Source organism: Betta splendens, chromosome 8 (genome assembly GCF_900634795.4).
Source record: "Betta splendens chromosome 8, fBetSpl5.4, whole genome shotgun sequence".
Classification (NCBI taxonomy): domain Eukaryota; kingdom Metazoa; phylum Chordata; class Actinopteri; order Anabantiformes; family Osphronemidae; genus Betta; species Betta splendens.
Window position 1 is genome coordinate 13,036,460 of NC_040888.2, and position 14,648 is coordinate 13,051,107.

A 14,648-nucleotide genomic window follows, 5' to 3' on the forward strand; every position below is an offset into this window, starting at 1 on the left:
GGCCAAGCCACAAATGGCACCAGGCCTACGTGGGCGCAACCAAAATAAAAAATGGGAGTGTCTCCTCCTGACTGATTAAGGAATTTTAGAGGAACTGGAAAATACGTTATGTGCTGTTTCTGAATGCCTCAGTTTACATTTTGCTTTGGCTTATTTTTGGCACAGATTGTTTAATAAGATATCTAATTGTCTAGTTTGAATTTGATTCTAATTATTTGATTACTTTCTTATTGTTGATTGGCGGGTGCTACCAGAAAGAATGAATAAGGTTAGAGACAAACCTCAGTCTCTTTGAATAGTGTCAACTCGTATTCAAAAATCTCTGGGAGCAAATATCCTTGTGATACGATAAAAGTATATCTGGGCTTAGAGTCTCTGCCATTGATCATCTGTGTTCTGATTTTTCTTGCCCTTTGAGCCCGGGAACTAAGTGTACATACATGGTCATACATAATGTTGGCTGGCTGCACACTGTGGCTCTCTTATGAATTGGCAATTTTTACATTTGCAGGAGGTATTTTACACCTTGTGGAACCACTAGTACTACTACTATTGTTATGAACATGAATGAAAAAATGCCTAATTAAAAAGTACCAGTCGTTGTCATACTATTCGTAAACAGGCTAAATGTAAAATAAAAGCTGCAGTGAGCAGGTGATCGCTCCGTCCAGCAGGTGGCGGTACCCTTTATTAATGTAGCACACCGTTTAGTGTTAGGGCTCTCCTGTTTGGATGCGCTTGCGCTCTGTTTATGTACGTAGTACTGTATGCTTGATGTCCTTTTTGTCCTTCGGGGTTCGCCATACTCTGGCAACGGGCATGCGCACTGCGCACATGTGGGCGGGTGCTGTATCTCTCGCGTTCTGTTGGTTTGCTCTGGAATGGAATAAAAGGGAGGGAAGTTTGGAGCTGTAACCGTGTCACTTTATTACTCGTGAACAGTTTAGCCCACAGAAGATACTCTACTACATCAACACTCCCTTGCAGATCAGACGCCATTATCCCCAGGCCGTGGGAGGGAGGAATTGAACGTTCCTGTGGACAGCGACTGGAGGAGCCCTCAGTTCCGACAAAAAGTCGTCGCTCAGATGTGAGATCCGTTTGAATAACTCTGAGCTGAACCTCAGCCACTTAAGTATTGTTTTGGTTTCTGTTGCAGCGAACAGCTACAGCTTAGCTAACTTTAGCTCAGCTAGGAAACATTGATCCACAAATGTGAGTCATATATTACGGCGTTTTTTGATTTAATTAATTTCAGTGCACAAAAAACAAACTACAAAAAGTAGAATCAGTCAAATATTAAACACCTTTACCTTCAAGATGTATTATCAGAACACATCCTTTAAATGCTGTTAGACTTATGATATTCTTTGTGACTCAACGTTTACCATTTTAGGTTAACGTGACTCGTAGGTGTTTTTTAATAAGGTGCTTCATGCACCAAGTGCACCAAGTAAGTGTTCTTGCATAATAAGTATTCTGTATTTGTCTATATCTACATTTCATTATTTGGTATTATGTCGCCCGCGATCGCTCTTCAATCGTCAATTTTGAGCTGAAACTGTGAAATTAGAGTCTGTTGATGGTGTTTATGATATTTTATTTGATTTGATATCCTGTCATGTATGTTTCCTTCCAGTGAAGAGACCATGAGAATACCTGGCACAGCTCACACAAAGAACAGCAACGACATTGAGAACCATGTTTATGGTAAAGCCCAAATTAGGGTGAGTAAAATGCATCGACTACCTTAAGGCTGCTTTAGAGCAATTATTGTAAGTCTCAACTTTGATTATTACCTTGTTTATAACTATAAATGTATATTCAGTTGACAGTATTATTTCTGAAAAGCAGACTAGGAGCTGGATATCAGAACCACAATCAGCTTTAATGGCAAAGTTTACACAGGTACAACCTAGGATTATATGTGGTCTAACTCCATCTTTGTTTCCTCTTGATCATCTTTTTTTTACTATTTTTTTATTAGTTATTTACTAAAAATTGACGAATTAGAATATAAACTGCAGCTTGCAGTGTCACATTCAGCAGTGGTTATTGCACAGTTATGTTTGTATCTGTGACGAGTCATTGTATTGTGTGACCGGTAGAGTCTGAAGGACATGGTATAGTAGAGCATTCATAAATAGTGTATTGTGCTTATTCAATAATCACAAATTGACTGTAGTGTGATGCCTGCTTTTAAGGTGTTTTTGTCTCATTTTTTATTTGGACATTTTAAGACTATTTGTACGTATACAGGTGATACTTGGAAAAATATAATATCGTGCAAAACATTAAACAAGATAGTTCAATCTGTGATTTTCCATAATTAAGATTATAATAAAATAGTGAACCTTTTGAGAATATTTTAATTTTCTGAGATTGTGGATTTGGGGTTTTCATGAGCTGTAAACCATCATAATCTCAATTATGACAAATCACAACTTCAGCTATCTTTATGTAATGTAATGAGTCTATCTCATATTCGTTTCCCTGAATGTTGCATTACTGAAATGAATTAAGTTTTCCACGATCTTCCAATTTTTTTAGTATCACCTGTATATTCTCATTTCTTTTCCTTAGGCTACATTCTCTTTGTAGATTTCTGTTATCATTTTAATACATTTTTTTCAATAATCTGTATCAAAGCATGCTAATTAAATCAACCTTGATTAATGAAAGTAACTCTGATCTGAAACAGGGTTGTTACTATGGTAATGCTACTATAGGGTTTAGTATTAGCTGATTAATCTATTATAACATGATACATTGAATTATTTTCTTATGTTATACTAAGAATGAATGTGAAAAAAGAGAGTAAAAGTGTGCATTTACTGTACACAGGACACTAAAATCCGTGTTTGATAAAAACAATTGTGGTTCTAAAGTTTTGACCAAATTTATATTTAATTAATTAATTTTTATTTCTTTCTACATTTTCTTTCAACAGGAGACACAATCAGACCCTTTCTTCAGGATTTTACTTTCAAGGAGTGAGCAGTTCACAGCAAAGGCAACTTCCACTCACTGAAGAAAAGAAAAGAGTACTGTACAGCTCATAATATAGTTGGTTTCCACCCGGGGAGTTGCAAAGTCACACAATACATGGGAAAATATTTCTTGCACCATGCACATCAGATAAAGATGCTACAGTACTGTACACAAAGGTACTCCCTTTCCTTGCAGAGCAGAAGGGAGAAAACGTCAAGGCCAAAGCACAGCTAACGAAGCTATCGCAAATCAGCAAAAGATGTTTTAATGATTAAATGCAGTATTTTCCAAAAAAGTGTCAAACTGTGTATTTGCATGTGTAGTAGGAGAAAACTGTCACTAATAGTAATAAACGATATGCTATTTCAATATTTCCTATTTCTGTCAATGGAGATGTAAGTTAAATATAAGTCAGGTACGTGGTCTGTAATGCTCGGAATAAAACAAGGGATTATCGTATAAATATTAACTTCAACAATAATTCATGGCACTGTCCATCCACTAAAAAACAAAAAAGATGCAGGCAGGTGTCATATGTCAAAATCCACCTAACAGAAAATATATGATTCAACATATAACACATAAAAGCCATCTTGGTGGCATATTGCTTATTGCAAAGTGCAATACTACTACTTGTAGAGAGTAAAGCAGGCTCTTCATGGCTGCCGGTGACTAATCGCCGTCTTTTGCCTGTTAAGTGAGACAGACAAACAGTTAGTGACTGAGCGATGATCTGTCACGATCAGCGATGATCTGTCACGATCAGCGATGATCTGCAGGCGGACTCGCCTTGCCCGCGTCGCGGCTCTTGACTTTCATCTTATTGACTTGGGACTCGGCGATGTCGGCTCGCTCCTCGGCCTCCTCCAGCTCGTGCTGCACCTTCCTCAGTTTGGCCAGGTGCGCGTTGGCCTGTTCTTCCTGTCGGACACAGAGCGAGAGCTTAGTGGGAGCCGGCAGGCGGCGCGTTGGGCCTCGCGGAGGAAAGCAGCACTCACCGCCTCTTCGGCCTGACGCTTGTACACTTTGACCTTCAGCTGCAGTTTGTCCACGAGCTCCTGCAGCCGCATGGCGGTTTTCTTCTCCTCGTCCGACTGACGTGCAGTAACAGGAGAAAAATACTTAAGGCGCGAAACATCTGCAGCTAAACACAAGCTGTAAAAGCAAAGAAGCCGACACCTGATAGGTGAGGTCCTTAATCCTGCGTTCCAGTTTGCGAACTCCCTTCACAGATTCTGATCCGTGTCTCTGTTCTGCTTCCAGCTCATTCTCCAGCTCTCGCACCTACAGAGGAAATAAACATTTTTCACGATCAATGTAGAAATTGAAAAAAATATATACATAACATTGATTGACGTGAAGTGTTTTCTACTCTGGCTTCAAGTTTCTGGAGCTGCTTCTTCCCCCCCTTCATGGCCAGGTTCTCGGCCTCGTCCAGGCGGTGCTGCAGGTCCTTCACCGTCACCTCCAGGTTCTTCTTCATCCGTTCCAGGTGCGCGCTGGTGTCCTGCTCCTTCTTCAGCTCCTCGGCCATCATGGCCGCCTGGAAACCAAAGACGGGAAATGATTTTATTTACCGCTCACCTGTTGCTTTGACCTCATCAGATTCCGGCTTACATCAGTGGTGGCCTTCTTGGCTTTTTCTTCTGCATTTTTCGCCGCTTGGATCATCTCGTCTATTTCACCCTGAACCTGGGCAAAGTCAGCCTCCAGCTTCTTCCGGCCGTTCAGCAGGCTGGTGTTCTGCAAGTCACAGGCTCTGCATGTTAATGCGGAACTTGGCGTTGGGCGACGACTTCAACGCGGTGGCTTTGAACCTGCGCGTGAAGCAGCTGCAGCCTCTCGCCGGCGTCCAGCAGCTCCTGCTCCGCCAGCTTGCGGCTCCGCTCCGTCTGCTCCAGAGCCGCCCTCAGCTCCTCCACCTCGGCCTGCACGAGGCTGCTCCTGCGCTCGGACACACCCACCTGCTCCTTCATGTCGTCGTTGGCCCTCGTGGTGTCGTCCAGCTGGATCTGAACCTCCTGCACGGGTGAACAGGGTCAGCGCCTCTCTAGGGCCCAGTGGACCGGTGCCTCGGCTGGCGCCGCCCACCTTGAGCTGAGCCTGCAGGTTCCTCAGCTGCTTCTGCGCCTCGGCCGCCTGCCGGTTGGCGTGGCTCAGCTGGACCTCCATCTCGTTGAGGTCGCCCTCCATCTTCTTCTTCACCCTCAGGGCGTCGTTCCTGCTGCGCACCTCGGCGTCCAGGTTGCTTTGCATGGCGTCGACCGCGCGCTGGCTGTTTCTCTTCAGCTGCTCGATCTCCTCGTCCTTTTCAGCCACCTTCTTGTCCACTTCGGACTTCACCTGGTTCAGCTCCAGCTGGACCCGCAGGATTTTGGATTCCTCGTGCTCCAGTGAGGCCTATGTACAGCATGGAGTATTCTTACAGTAGACAGAGAAGCGTGGGAGCCGTCTTCGTTCTACTCACCTCCGCCTCCTCCAGAGCAGACTGAGCCTCCAGCTTCTCCTGCTCCGCCTGTTTCTTACATTTATCGAGCTCGTGGATGGTCTTGCTCGTCTCCCCCAGCTGTTCGCTGAGATCCATTATTTCCTCTGGATCCAAAAACATACACGTGATGATGTATCACCGTCTTACTGAAACAAACACGCGAGCTACGCACAGACATGGCCTGACGTACGCTGCAGGTTCTTGTTCTCCCGCTTTAAGGTCTCCACGTGCTCCAGACATTCCTCGAAAGCGTTCTTCATCTTGAAGTTTTCGGTGCCCAGTGAACGTACTTCCTTTAGAGCCGACTCCAGCTCAGCCTGACTTTCTTCATATTTCTGCTTCCACTCAGCCAGAACCTATGAAAAGCACACATTTCATTGAAAGCTAATGGTTGTATCTATTCCAGGTGTGGTATATATTGGACAAGTCCGACCTTGTCAAAGTGCCTCTGCTTCTTGTCCAGGGCAGCGGCGGCAGCGTTGGACCGCTCCACGTCCATCATCAAGTCCTCCACCTCTCCCTGCAGCCGCTGCTTTGTCTTCTCCAGGGAGGAGCACTTGGAGTTAACCGCCTCCACGGCCTCTTCCGCGTCCTGCAGACGTATTGCCAGCTTCTTCCTGCGGGACAAGCGAAGGCACGTGGTGGGAACCCGCGGCTTCGTCCTGTATAAACCCTGTGCCGAGCTGCTCCTCACTTGGCCTCCTCCAGCTCCTCGGTGCGCTGGATGGCGTCCGTCTCGTACTTGGTCCTCCAGTGAGCCACCTCGCCGTTGGCCTTGGACAGGCCGCGGAGCAGCTCGGCCTTGGCCTCCTGCTCCTCCTCGTACTGCTCCCGGAGAAGCTCGCAGTCGTGGCGAGACGACTGCAGACTGTGAGCCAGGGCGTTTTTTGCCTGTGGAGCGATTACAGGGCGTGAATGCACCTTCATCTCCCCTTCATCGGGCCTGACGGTTGTATGGAGCCTTACCTTCACCTCCTCCTCATGGAGCCTTTTCAGCTCCTCGGTCTGCTGAATGAAGCCCTGCTTCCCCCGGGTTAGCTGTGACATTAAAGATTCTTTTTCTTCCAGCTGGTGAGACATTTCAGCTGGATGATAAAAAAGAGCGGCGCCTGTCAGCGAGTGTTTGACTCTGACTTTGATTATTCAGATATGTCCAATGCGTCCTCACCATTTTCCGTCTGCAGCCGAGATTTCTGATTAGAAAGATCATGTATTAGTCTCTGATGCTCCTCCTCTTTGGATTTCACCTCGGCCAGTTGATCTTCGAGTGCACGGCACGTTTTCTCTAAATTGATCTTCAGATGGACAGGAGGACATTTACTCATCACGTCTCTAAATGAACAGGTCGTGAGCTGGACAACCAACCTTTGCTTTAGCCAGCGTTTCCATGTTGCTGGACAGGTCGTCCACCTCCAGCCTCAGCTCGCTCTTCTCCTTCTCCAGCTTCTGCCGGACCCTCTGCATGTTATCCAGCTGTTCTCCCAGCTCAGCCACGCTGTCCGAGTGCTTCTTGCGCAGCGCTGCTGACGTGGCCTCGTGCTGCAGCGCACACTCCTCCAGGTCCCTGCGCAGCTTCAGGAACTCGGCCTCGCGCTTCTTGTTGACCTCCACCTGGGCGGCGTTGGCTCCTCCGGCCTCCTCCAGCTTCTCGCTGATCTCCTCCAGCTCCCTGAGCTGATCAGACCTCTGCTTCTCCACCTTCGCCCGAGCCGAGCGCTCGGCCTCGTTTTCCTCTTCCAGCTCTTCAATTCGAGCCTGTAGATAATGTTTTAACAGAAATGTGAATGAAAAACAAAACTAAGTGAATTAAAGTAACATCACGTGAATTGAACACTTGTTGCATTTCACCTGCAACTCTTTGATTTTCTTCTGTAGCTGAACACCGAGAGCTTGTTCATCCTCTATTTTTGTCTGCAGCTGTGACGACTCAAAGTCTTTCCTGTAAAGTCAAAGTCTGCTATTTACTTAATGAGCAACAAGCAATCTTGCACATCAAACCCATAATGGCGTCAGCCACAGACGACAACTGAGACCTCACTCAATAATAAAAACACACTTGTGTTTTTCAGAGACATCCTACTTTTTCAACTTTTCATCCAGCTGCTGCTTCTCGTTTTCCAGATCCATCACGGACTCCTGGGCGAGTTTCATGTCGCCCTCCAGCTTCCTCTTTGTTCTCTCCAGCTCCATACGAGCCTTCTTCTCTTGCTCCAGCGATCCCTCCAGCTACAAAGACCGTCTTGTCATGGCTTTGTGTCTCTTCACACCTCTCCAGCCCCGATTCTATGACGAGCTACTCACCTCGTCCACCTGCTGGTCCAGCTTAGTTTTAGCTTTGGTTAAAGCGTTGACCTTGTCCTCCTCTGACTGCAGGTCGTCCAGTGTTTGCTGATGAGCCTCCTGCAGCGCTTTCTTCTCTTTGGACAGTTTGGTGATGTTCTCATCTTGGCTCATGATTTCTTCAGTTAGATTTTTCACCTATAAATTTTAATATTTAAAAACCAGTGGGACAATAAGTTGATTCAGCATTGAGCCATCTGAGCTGTTTCATGTTACCTTGTTTTCAACAGCGTGCTTCTCCTTCTCCACTTTGGACAAGGTGAGCTCTAAATCATCGATGTCCCTCTTGAGTTCAGCGCACTCATCCTCAAGCTTCCGCTTCTTGGCTGTCAGCTCGGCGTTGGCCTCCTCCTCGTCCTCCAGCCTCTCCGTCACCTCCTTCAGTTTGGCCTCAAGCTGTATTTTGCTTTTGATCAATCCTTCACATCTTTCCTCTGCGTCCTGCAGGTTGTCTGCTTCCTGATAGCAAGCGTGTAAAAATTAGTGCCAGAGCTCATCCAGACATGCCTGTTAACTCTGTGTGAGGTAACTCACTGCTTGGACTTGGAGCAGAAGATCATTCTTCTCCTGCACAACGGAGACCATCCTCTCCTCAAGCTCCCGCCTGCGGTTTTCTGATCTGCCCAGGTCTTCTTTGAGTTTGGCGAAGTCCACCTTCATTTGAGCCATTTCCTTCTCGGCCTCAGCGCTCTTCAGGAGAGGTTTGAGTTTAAAGTACAGCTTCATCCATGGCCAGTGCTTCACGTTCATGAATGAACGGAAGTTATACTGAATAGTGTAGATTGCCTCCCTGGCGAGACATAATTTTTCATAATTGCACCAATGTAAATTAGACAAAAATGAGTTCCAGCAGCTTTGAAGTAGTAAATCTCGTTACTTTCTGGCGATCATCTTCTGATATTCCAGACGAACGAGGTGTCCACGGCACAGAGCCTGAGTGGACATCACCACCTGGGCTAACCGCTCATCCCTCATTTCCTCCAACGCTCCCAGCAGGCCGGCTTTGAAAAACACCTGAAATCGGCATCAAAGGCCGTTATCGACTGCGTACGTGCAGCCCATCTGCATTTCTGCCAGAGACTCTCGAACAGATCCAACCTTAGTGTGTCCAAACTTGTATTGTGTGTGATCCACGTCGATCGAGCTCAGCAGTTTCTCCGCCGCTTTTTTGTTATCCATGAACTGCCCCTCGGGAACGGCACTGGCGTTGAGGATCCTGTATCTGTGAAAGGAATAAAATGGGTCAGTATGAGAATAAGCGATCTCAGATATTTACATGTAAATGCAAAGCTGCGTTTACCTTTGCTTGAAGTCCCCGTAGAGGATTCTGCTGGGAAAGCCTTTCCTGCAGATGCGGATGCCCTCCAGAACGCCGTTGCAGCGTAACTGATGGATAACCAGCAGGTTTTCCATAATTCCTGCAAGGGGGGCAATATTAGTTTTTGCCTCATATTCATAGGATACATACTGTACACGGTACAAAGAGGATTATTCCCAAGCACCTGGTGTTTTTGTCTCGTTTGGGATCAAACACCGCACGAAGTGAGGATGAGTCGTCCTCAGATTGGTCATCAGCTTTCCGAGATTCTCCTGTAAAAAGATGAGTCCAGAAATGACTTAACTTCTGAAATTTAGAGGATATGGGGTGACGTTCAGGTAAATTCCTAACTGGTTTGTAGATAGATTAATAATTACAATTTTATGTATATATGTAATGTATATTCAAAGGAGACTGACCTAGAATGAATGGGTCTCTTACCCTAAATAGAGCCGACACTGTTTGAAAAGATGCTCCCTTCTTCTTGGATCCTTTCTTGGTTCCTCCTCCAGCTGTGTCTAAGTTATGATGCATTTGAAGGACTCAGTCAATGTAACGGCTGACTGTCTCATTAAGATAGTAGCATGCAGTGATATTGTTCTTTTATAACTATATTGCCTGCGTGCATATGGTTAAACTTACCATTGGATCCAGAGAAGCTGGCATACAGCATGGCCAAGATTTTGACCGACGACTTCTGGTAAAGCTGCACCACCGACTCATTCAGAGGGTCTTTGTTCTTCACCAGCCAGCCAGTGATGTTGTAGTCCACAGTTCCGGCGTAGTGCACCAGGGTGAAGTGAGCCTCGGGCTTTCCTTTCACTGCTTTGGGCTTCAGGAAGCAGTTGCTTTTACCAAGATGCTGGTCGTAGAGTTTGTTCTTGAAGGATGTGTCTGTCGACTTTGGGAACATGCACTCCTCCTCGAGAATGGAGAAGATGCCCAATGGCTGGAAAACAGAGAGGACAGAGAGAGAGAACAGAGAGCTTCATGAACAATCTTCATTTACATTTATTATCATATTCGGACTCTGTACAGTACCTTCTCAATAAGCTCGATGCATGCTGCCAGGTCCATACCAAAATCAATGAACTCCCACTCGATCCCTTCCTTTTTGTACTCCTCTTGCTCCAGTACAAACATGTGGTGGTTGAAAAACTGCTGCAGCTTTTCGTTGGTGAAATTGATGCAGAGTTGCTCCATACTGTTGTGCTGAGGACGAATACCGACGGCAATAATAAATATTGTTCAGCCCGCGAAAAACGAAGCGAGCTTCCATTCTTTAAACACTTACGTCAAAGATCTCAAAGCCGGCGATGTCCAGGACTCCAATGAAGTGTTGTCTGGGCTGTTTCGTGTCCAGCTGCTGGTTGATGCGCATCACCATCCACACAAACATCTTCTCATACACTGATTTTGCCAAGGCACCGATGGAGTTGTACACCTACGAAGTGTAGTCGGTTCCCTTTAATGACTCACACTGGGCTTTCGTGTTTTTAGTTGTGCTTAATACAAACTCACCTGCTGCACATTCTGCCCTTTGGTAACAAACTCATTCCCAACTTTTACTCTGGGATAACAGAGGTTCTTGAGCAGATCAGCTGAGTTCAGACCCATCAGATACGCAGCCTTGTCAGCCTCTGCAGACAAGAACACATTTCTGTTTGCACATGCTCTCCTCTCTTTTGTGCGACTGACCTGTGACGGCGAGGCCTCACCCTCAGTGCCGTCGGGCTCTGCCTGCTCCTCGCGCTGCTTTTGCTTGAACTTCATGTTCCCATAATGCATCACGGCACCAGTCAGCTTGTAGATGGACGCCTTCTCTTCAGCGGTGAAACCCAGAATATCGAAGGCCTCCTGTGACAAAGAGCACAGAAAATAAGCAAAGCAACTAATGCAGAAAATTGAGGCATAGTTTGTTTTCAGATGACTCACATCTGTGGCCATTAATTCATCTGCATCGTTTATGCTTTTGACGCTGACTTCCCCTTGACTGACGAAGGCAAAGTCGTAGGGGTTGGTAGTGATGAGAAGCAGATCTGTAGGGAAGCAGAGCTAATCGAAATCTAAATCTATTGTGTGAATGTTTGCCTCTGGGTGAATATGAGGGAACGGAGACAAAAGGAATCAGAAAATTACCAATAAGTTCCGGCTTCTTGTTGCAAGTAAGCTGATAGAAGATGTGATAGCTCCTCTCAGCCACCAGCTGAAACGTCACTCGGGATTTTTCAAGCAGATCTTTGAAAATAAGGAGAAGCAAGAACTGTTTTCCTCCTGCAGCGACAGTCATCTGAGCCAAAATGATATAAAACACGCATAAACGTACATGTTTCAATATCTGCGGAGGCCAGTTTACCACTGGTGCCGAAGTGAATCCGAATGAATTTACCCTGTGAAACACAACAGTGAGCTCCCGCTCTTGAAGCGTCCAACACATTTTCCCACTTAATCGAATCCAAATCCCTGAGGGGCACTCACGAATCGAGACGAGTTGTCGTTTCTCACAGTCTTGGCGTTGCCGAATGCTTCCAGCAGCGGGTTGGCCTGGATGATCTGATCCTCCAGAGTCCCCTGTGGACCAAGTCACACGTAAACAGGACAGATTCACTGGTTCCTGGAAAACTAACGAGTGGCTGTGATTTTAACAAATCACCTTCATTTTGATGTTTGTCTCCTTCTTTTTGTCGGCAGGAACTGCAATCGTGGCGAAATACTGAATCACACGCTTGGTGTTGACGGTCTTGCCTGCACCAGATTCTCCACTGAACAAAACCCAAAGCCAGTGAGTCTATATCAGCTGTCAGGAGCTCAACAACATACAGTAGCTGCTGAACTTACGTTATAAGTATAGACTGATTCTCACGATCTGTGGAACACAAGAAGCATCACTGCACAAACACAGCTACAGATCTAATTGAATCCAGGGCATTGATGTCGTGGTGCAGGTGAACGGTACCGGTCAGCATGAACTGGTAGGCGTTATCAGACAGGGCAAAGATGTGAGGGGGGACCTCCATCCTCTTCTTCCCTCTGTAGGCCTGAACCACCTCAGGGTTGTAGACCGGCAGCCATTTGTAAGGATTCACTGTGACGCAGAAGAGGCCAGAGTAGGTCTGCACAGAGGAGAGTCAGGAGTCCTTAATTGTGCAACATTTGCACATGTTCAGAAGTGGATTATTCAATTCTTAATAGCTACAGTAAGTCGTTTTCAGTGTGAAATGACAGCCAGTCAAATAAATCAACACATCAGCCTTCAGCTGTGTTGACAGCGCTCCGCGGGGAACAGAATGTCTCAGTCTTTCAGTGGAGTCAGCAGCAGATGGAAGTTATTAATAACAGTCGGTACAAGCACGCATGTTCTGGAGATTTACCCTTGAAAATACAATTTCTAATACTGGTTTGTGAATCTGAGCTCAATATCGAATCAAACAGTTTTTTACTGTGGCTTTATCTCCGCTACGGTTTCTAGCCTTACGTAGATCATCCACGCGCTGTAACGCTCCTTGAGGTTGAAAAGCACGGCGGGTTCATGCAGGTGCGTCATCATCACCATGTCCTCGATCTTGTCGAACTTGGGGGGGTTCATGGGAAACACCTGGTCCTCCCTCACGGTTAAAGTCTGCAGAGGAGGTGGGCAAAGGTTATCAGACCTGTGTTATATTAGCATGATATTCTGAAATATGCCAGTTTTGTATCCACCCACTCGCTCGTCCTCGGTCTTGACGGTGACTTTGCCGTCCACCTTGTCCTGGATCTCAGCCTTGGCATACAGCTCTTTCTCATCACTGACGAAGCAGGCCGTCTTGCTGTCAAACGGGCGAGACTGGATCTCCATCCTCTCCTTCTCTGACTTCCGCAGGAACTGGGCAGCGAGCCCGAACATCGACATCTCCCCATCTGCGCTCATTTTCTGCTCCTGAACCAAAGACAGAACCCTTTTTTTTTGCTTTGATGCTGATGCTCACCTACTTGCTGCAGTGTTGTTCTTACCTTAGAAATGCAGGCCCGACGCTGGCAACAGAGCGTTTATTCAGGTACAAACCCAGGGAATAATCACAGTCACTAAACGATAACCCTGTGATTAATAAACACGACCAGCTCCACTCATCCCTTTATACCTCACCATTGTCCTTGGTGGGAAGCCTCCTTCCTTTACATGGGCATGTGTTAATCTGAACCTGTTGCACCTCGTGGATGAGGGTGGAAGATGCTGCTTAGTTATCTTTAGCTCATACTATACATTCTGACGCCACATTTGATTACATGCAGAATATTTTGGCTTTGTTGTAAAAAGTTACACAGAAGAGCAAAATATGAGACACATAATGATTGATGAGTATGTTTAAACCCGATTAAGGTTTCTATTAATTACATTTTATGATTTGACATTGGCTGTACTTACATTTGCATCTTCTGAATAATTAGACATTCTTCCTTCTGTTTGTTTTACTTAACAAGTGATAAACCCACTGCTTCCTGAGAATTATAGAGGATCAACCAGAGCAGATGGAACAGATTCGACATGACAAACTCTTCCACCTTCACACAGGAGTAAGCTGAATATTTCCCCTAATTATGGTTAAGGGACTATTTTAGTGTATATAGCAGAGGTGATTAGTGCCCGGACACAGCTTTGAAGAGGATTGATTCTATTCCTTTTAGAGGATTATTAAAGGCAGCTGGGTGGAAATAAAAAAGGTCTTCAAAGCCTTGACAGTGTGCTGTTTTCCTTTTTACTGATGACAGTGAAGTAGCGGTCCAAAGTCAACAGTCCAGTGTCACACATGAGTTGTTGTCGTGAACTCTGTGATCCTCATCTTTAATTTCCGCCAAGACTTGGACCAGTTGGTGTGGAGGTTTCGGTGAAGGTCGTAGCTGTAATGTGACAGCAAGGTGAGGTTGAGGCAGGAAGTTTGCATGGTGGGTGCCTGACTTTGCAGGTTTGGGTTTCACTTTGTAATAATGGGAAATTAAACAGCAGCTTTTTCTTCTAGAAGAGTCTGACTGTACCTCCTCTGTCTCTGTGCCAGCTGAGTGGGTTAAACCCTTATTAGCATACGTAGCTCAGATGAGGATGTTTTTGTTTATTCTGTGCATCTTTATAGATTTTAAAATGATCCATTTGTGTCATAAAGGCATTAATATTTGATCTGCTCCAGGACTTTGCTTTCCAGTGCGACACGGCTTTTGATCAGCAACAACAAGAAAAGACATCGGACCAAAAATAGTCTGCTTTGTTCTGTCCCTTTGTTTAAATTTAGACAAAGCTTCCTTGTATGTTCTGACAGAATGAGGAGACAAAACATGTTACAGACGTGGAAATGATGCTTTGATGAAGTTAGTGACTGAATCCTGAAGCCCGTTTATGAAAACTGAACATAATAAACAAAATGAAATTACAATTTGAAGAACATGGGCTCTCTGGTGCGACTCAGTGACCCTGGCAGCAGATGTGGCTCAGCTGCAGATTCGTCGGACGATTTCAGAATTAAAGTCTTGCTCCACGACTGT

At 45.6% G+C, this 14,648-nt stretch overlaps 1 protein-coding gene and 1 long non-coding RNA gene across 2 annotated transcripts; one reads left to right on the plus strand and one right to left on the minus strand.

The window, feature by feature from the left end:
• The first annotated feature begins 835 nt into the window (after window positions 1-835).
• On the plus strand, window positions 836-3,362 carry LOC114861128 (uncharacterized). Its single transcript, XR_003786713.3, has 3 exons — window positions 836-1,090; window positions 1,640-1,727; window positions 2,951-3,362. It is a non-coding gene; the product is annotated as an uncharacterized LOC114861128 (long non-coding RNA).
• Window positions 3,363-3,512: 150 nt separating this feature from the next.
• LOC114861126 (myosin-4-like) lies at window positions 3,513-13,189 on the minus strand. Its single transcript, XM_029160154.3, has 39 exons — window positions 12,841-13,189; window positions 12,613-12,756; window positions 12,094-12,250; window positions 11,976-12,003; window positions 11,791-11,899; window positions 11,616-11,708; window positions 11,464-11,527; window positions 11,277-11,375; window positions 11,073-11,176; window positions 10,856-10,994; window positions 10,659-10,777; window positions 10,432-10,581; window positions 10,179-10,349; window positions 9,780-10,086; window positions 9,579-9,655; window positions 9,322-9,409; window positions 9,120-9,237; window positions 8,918-9,041; window positions 8,697-8,833; window positions 8,354-8,609; window positions 8,036-8,278; window positions 7,781-7,957; window positions 7,560-7,705; window positions 7,328-7,418; window positions 6,845-7,234; window positions 6,648-6,774; window positions 6,446-6,564; window positions 6,174-6,370; window positions 5,913-6,096; window positions 5,670-5,835; window positions 5,459-5,583; window positions 5,083-5,391; window positions 4,809-5,012; window positions 4,609-4,734; window positions 4,364-4,534; window positions 4,171-4,275; window positions 3,990-4,085; window positions 3,781-3,912; window positions 3,513-3,681 (listed from the first exon to the last, which is right to left on the minus strand). The coding sequence occupies exons 1-39, from the start codon at window positions 13,042-13,044 to the stop codon at window positions 3,664-3,666; spliced, it is 5,814 nt and encodes a 1,937-aa protein (XP_029015987.1). The 5' UTR covers window positions 13,045-13,189; the 3' UTR covers window positions 3,513-3,663.
• Window positions 13,190-14,648: the final 1,459 nt, after the last annotated feature.

Excerpts from the sequence above, each read along its gene's own strand:
- LOC114861126 (XM_029160154.3), bottom strand. The coding sequence starts at position 13,044 with ATGAGCGCAGATGGGGAGATGTCGATGTTCGGGCTCGCTGCCCAGTTC. Across the intron at positions 10,995-11,072 it reads ATGAATTAATGGCCACAGAT|GAGGCCTTCGATATTCTGGG; the intron begins GTGAGTCATCTG and ends TCTTTGTCACAG. Across the intron at positions 9,410-9,578 it reads CAGTGTCGGCTCTATTTAGG|GAGAATCTCGGAAAGCTGAT; the intron begins GTAAGAGACCCA and ends ATCTTTTTACAG.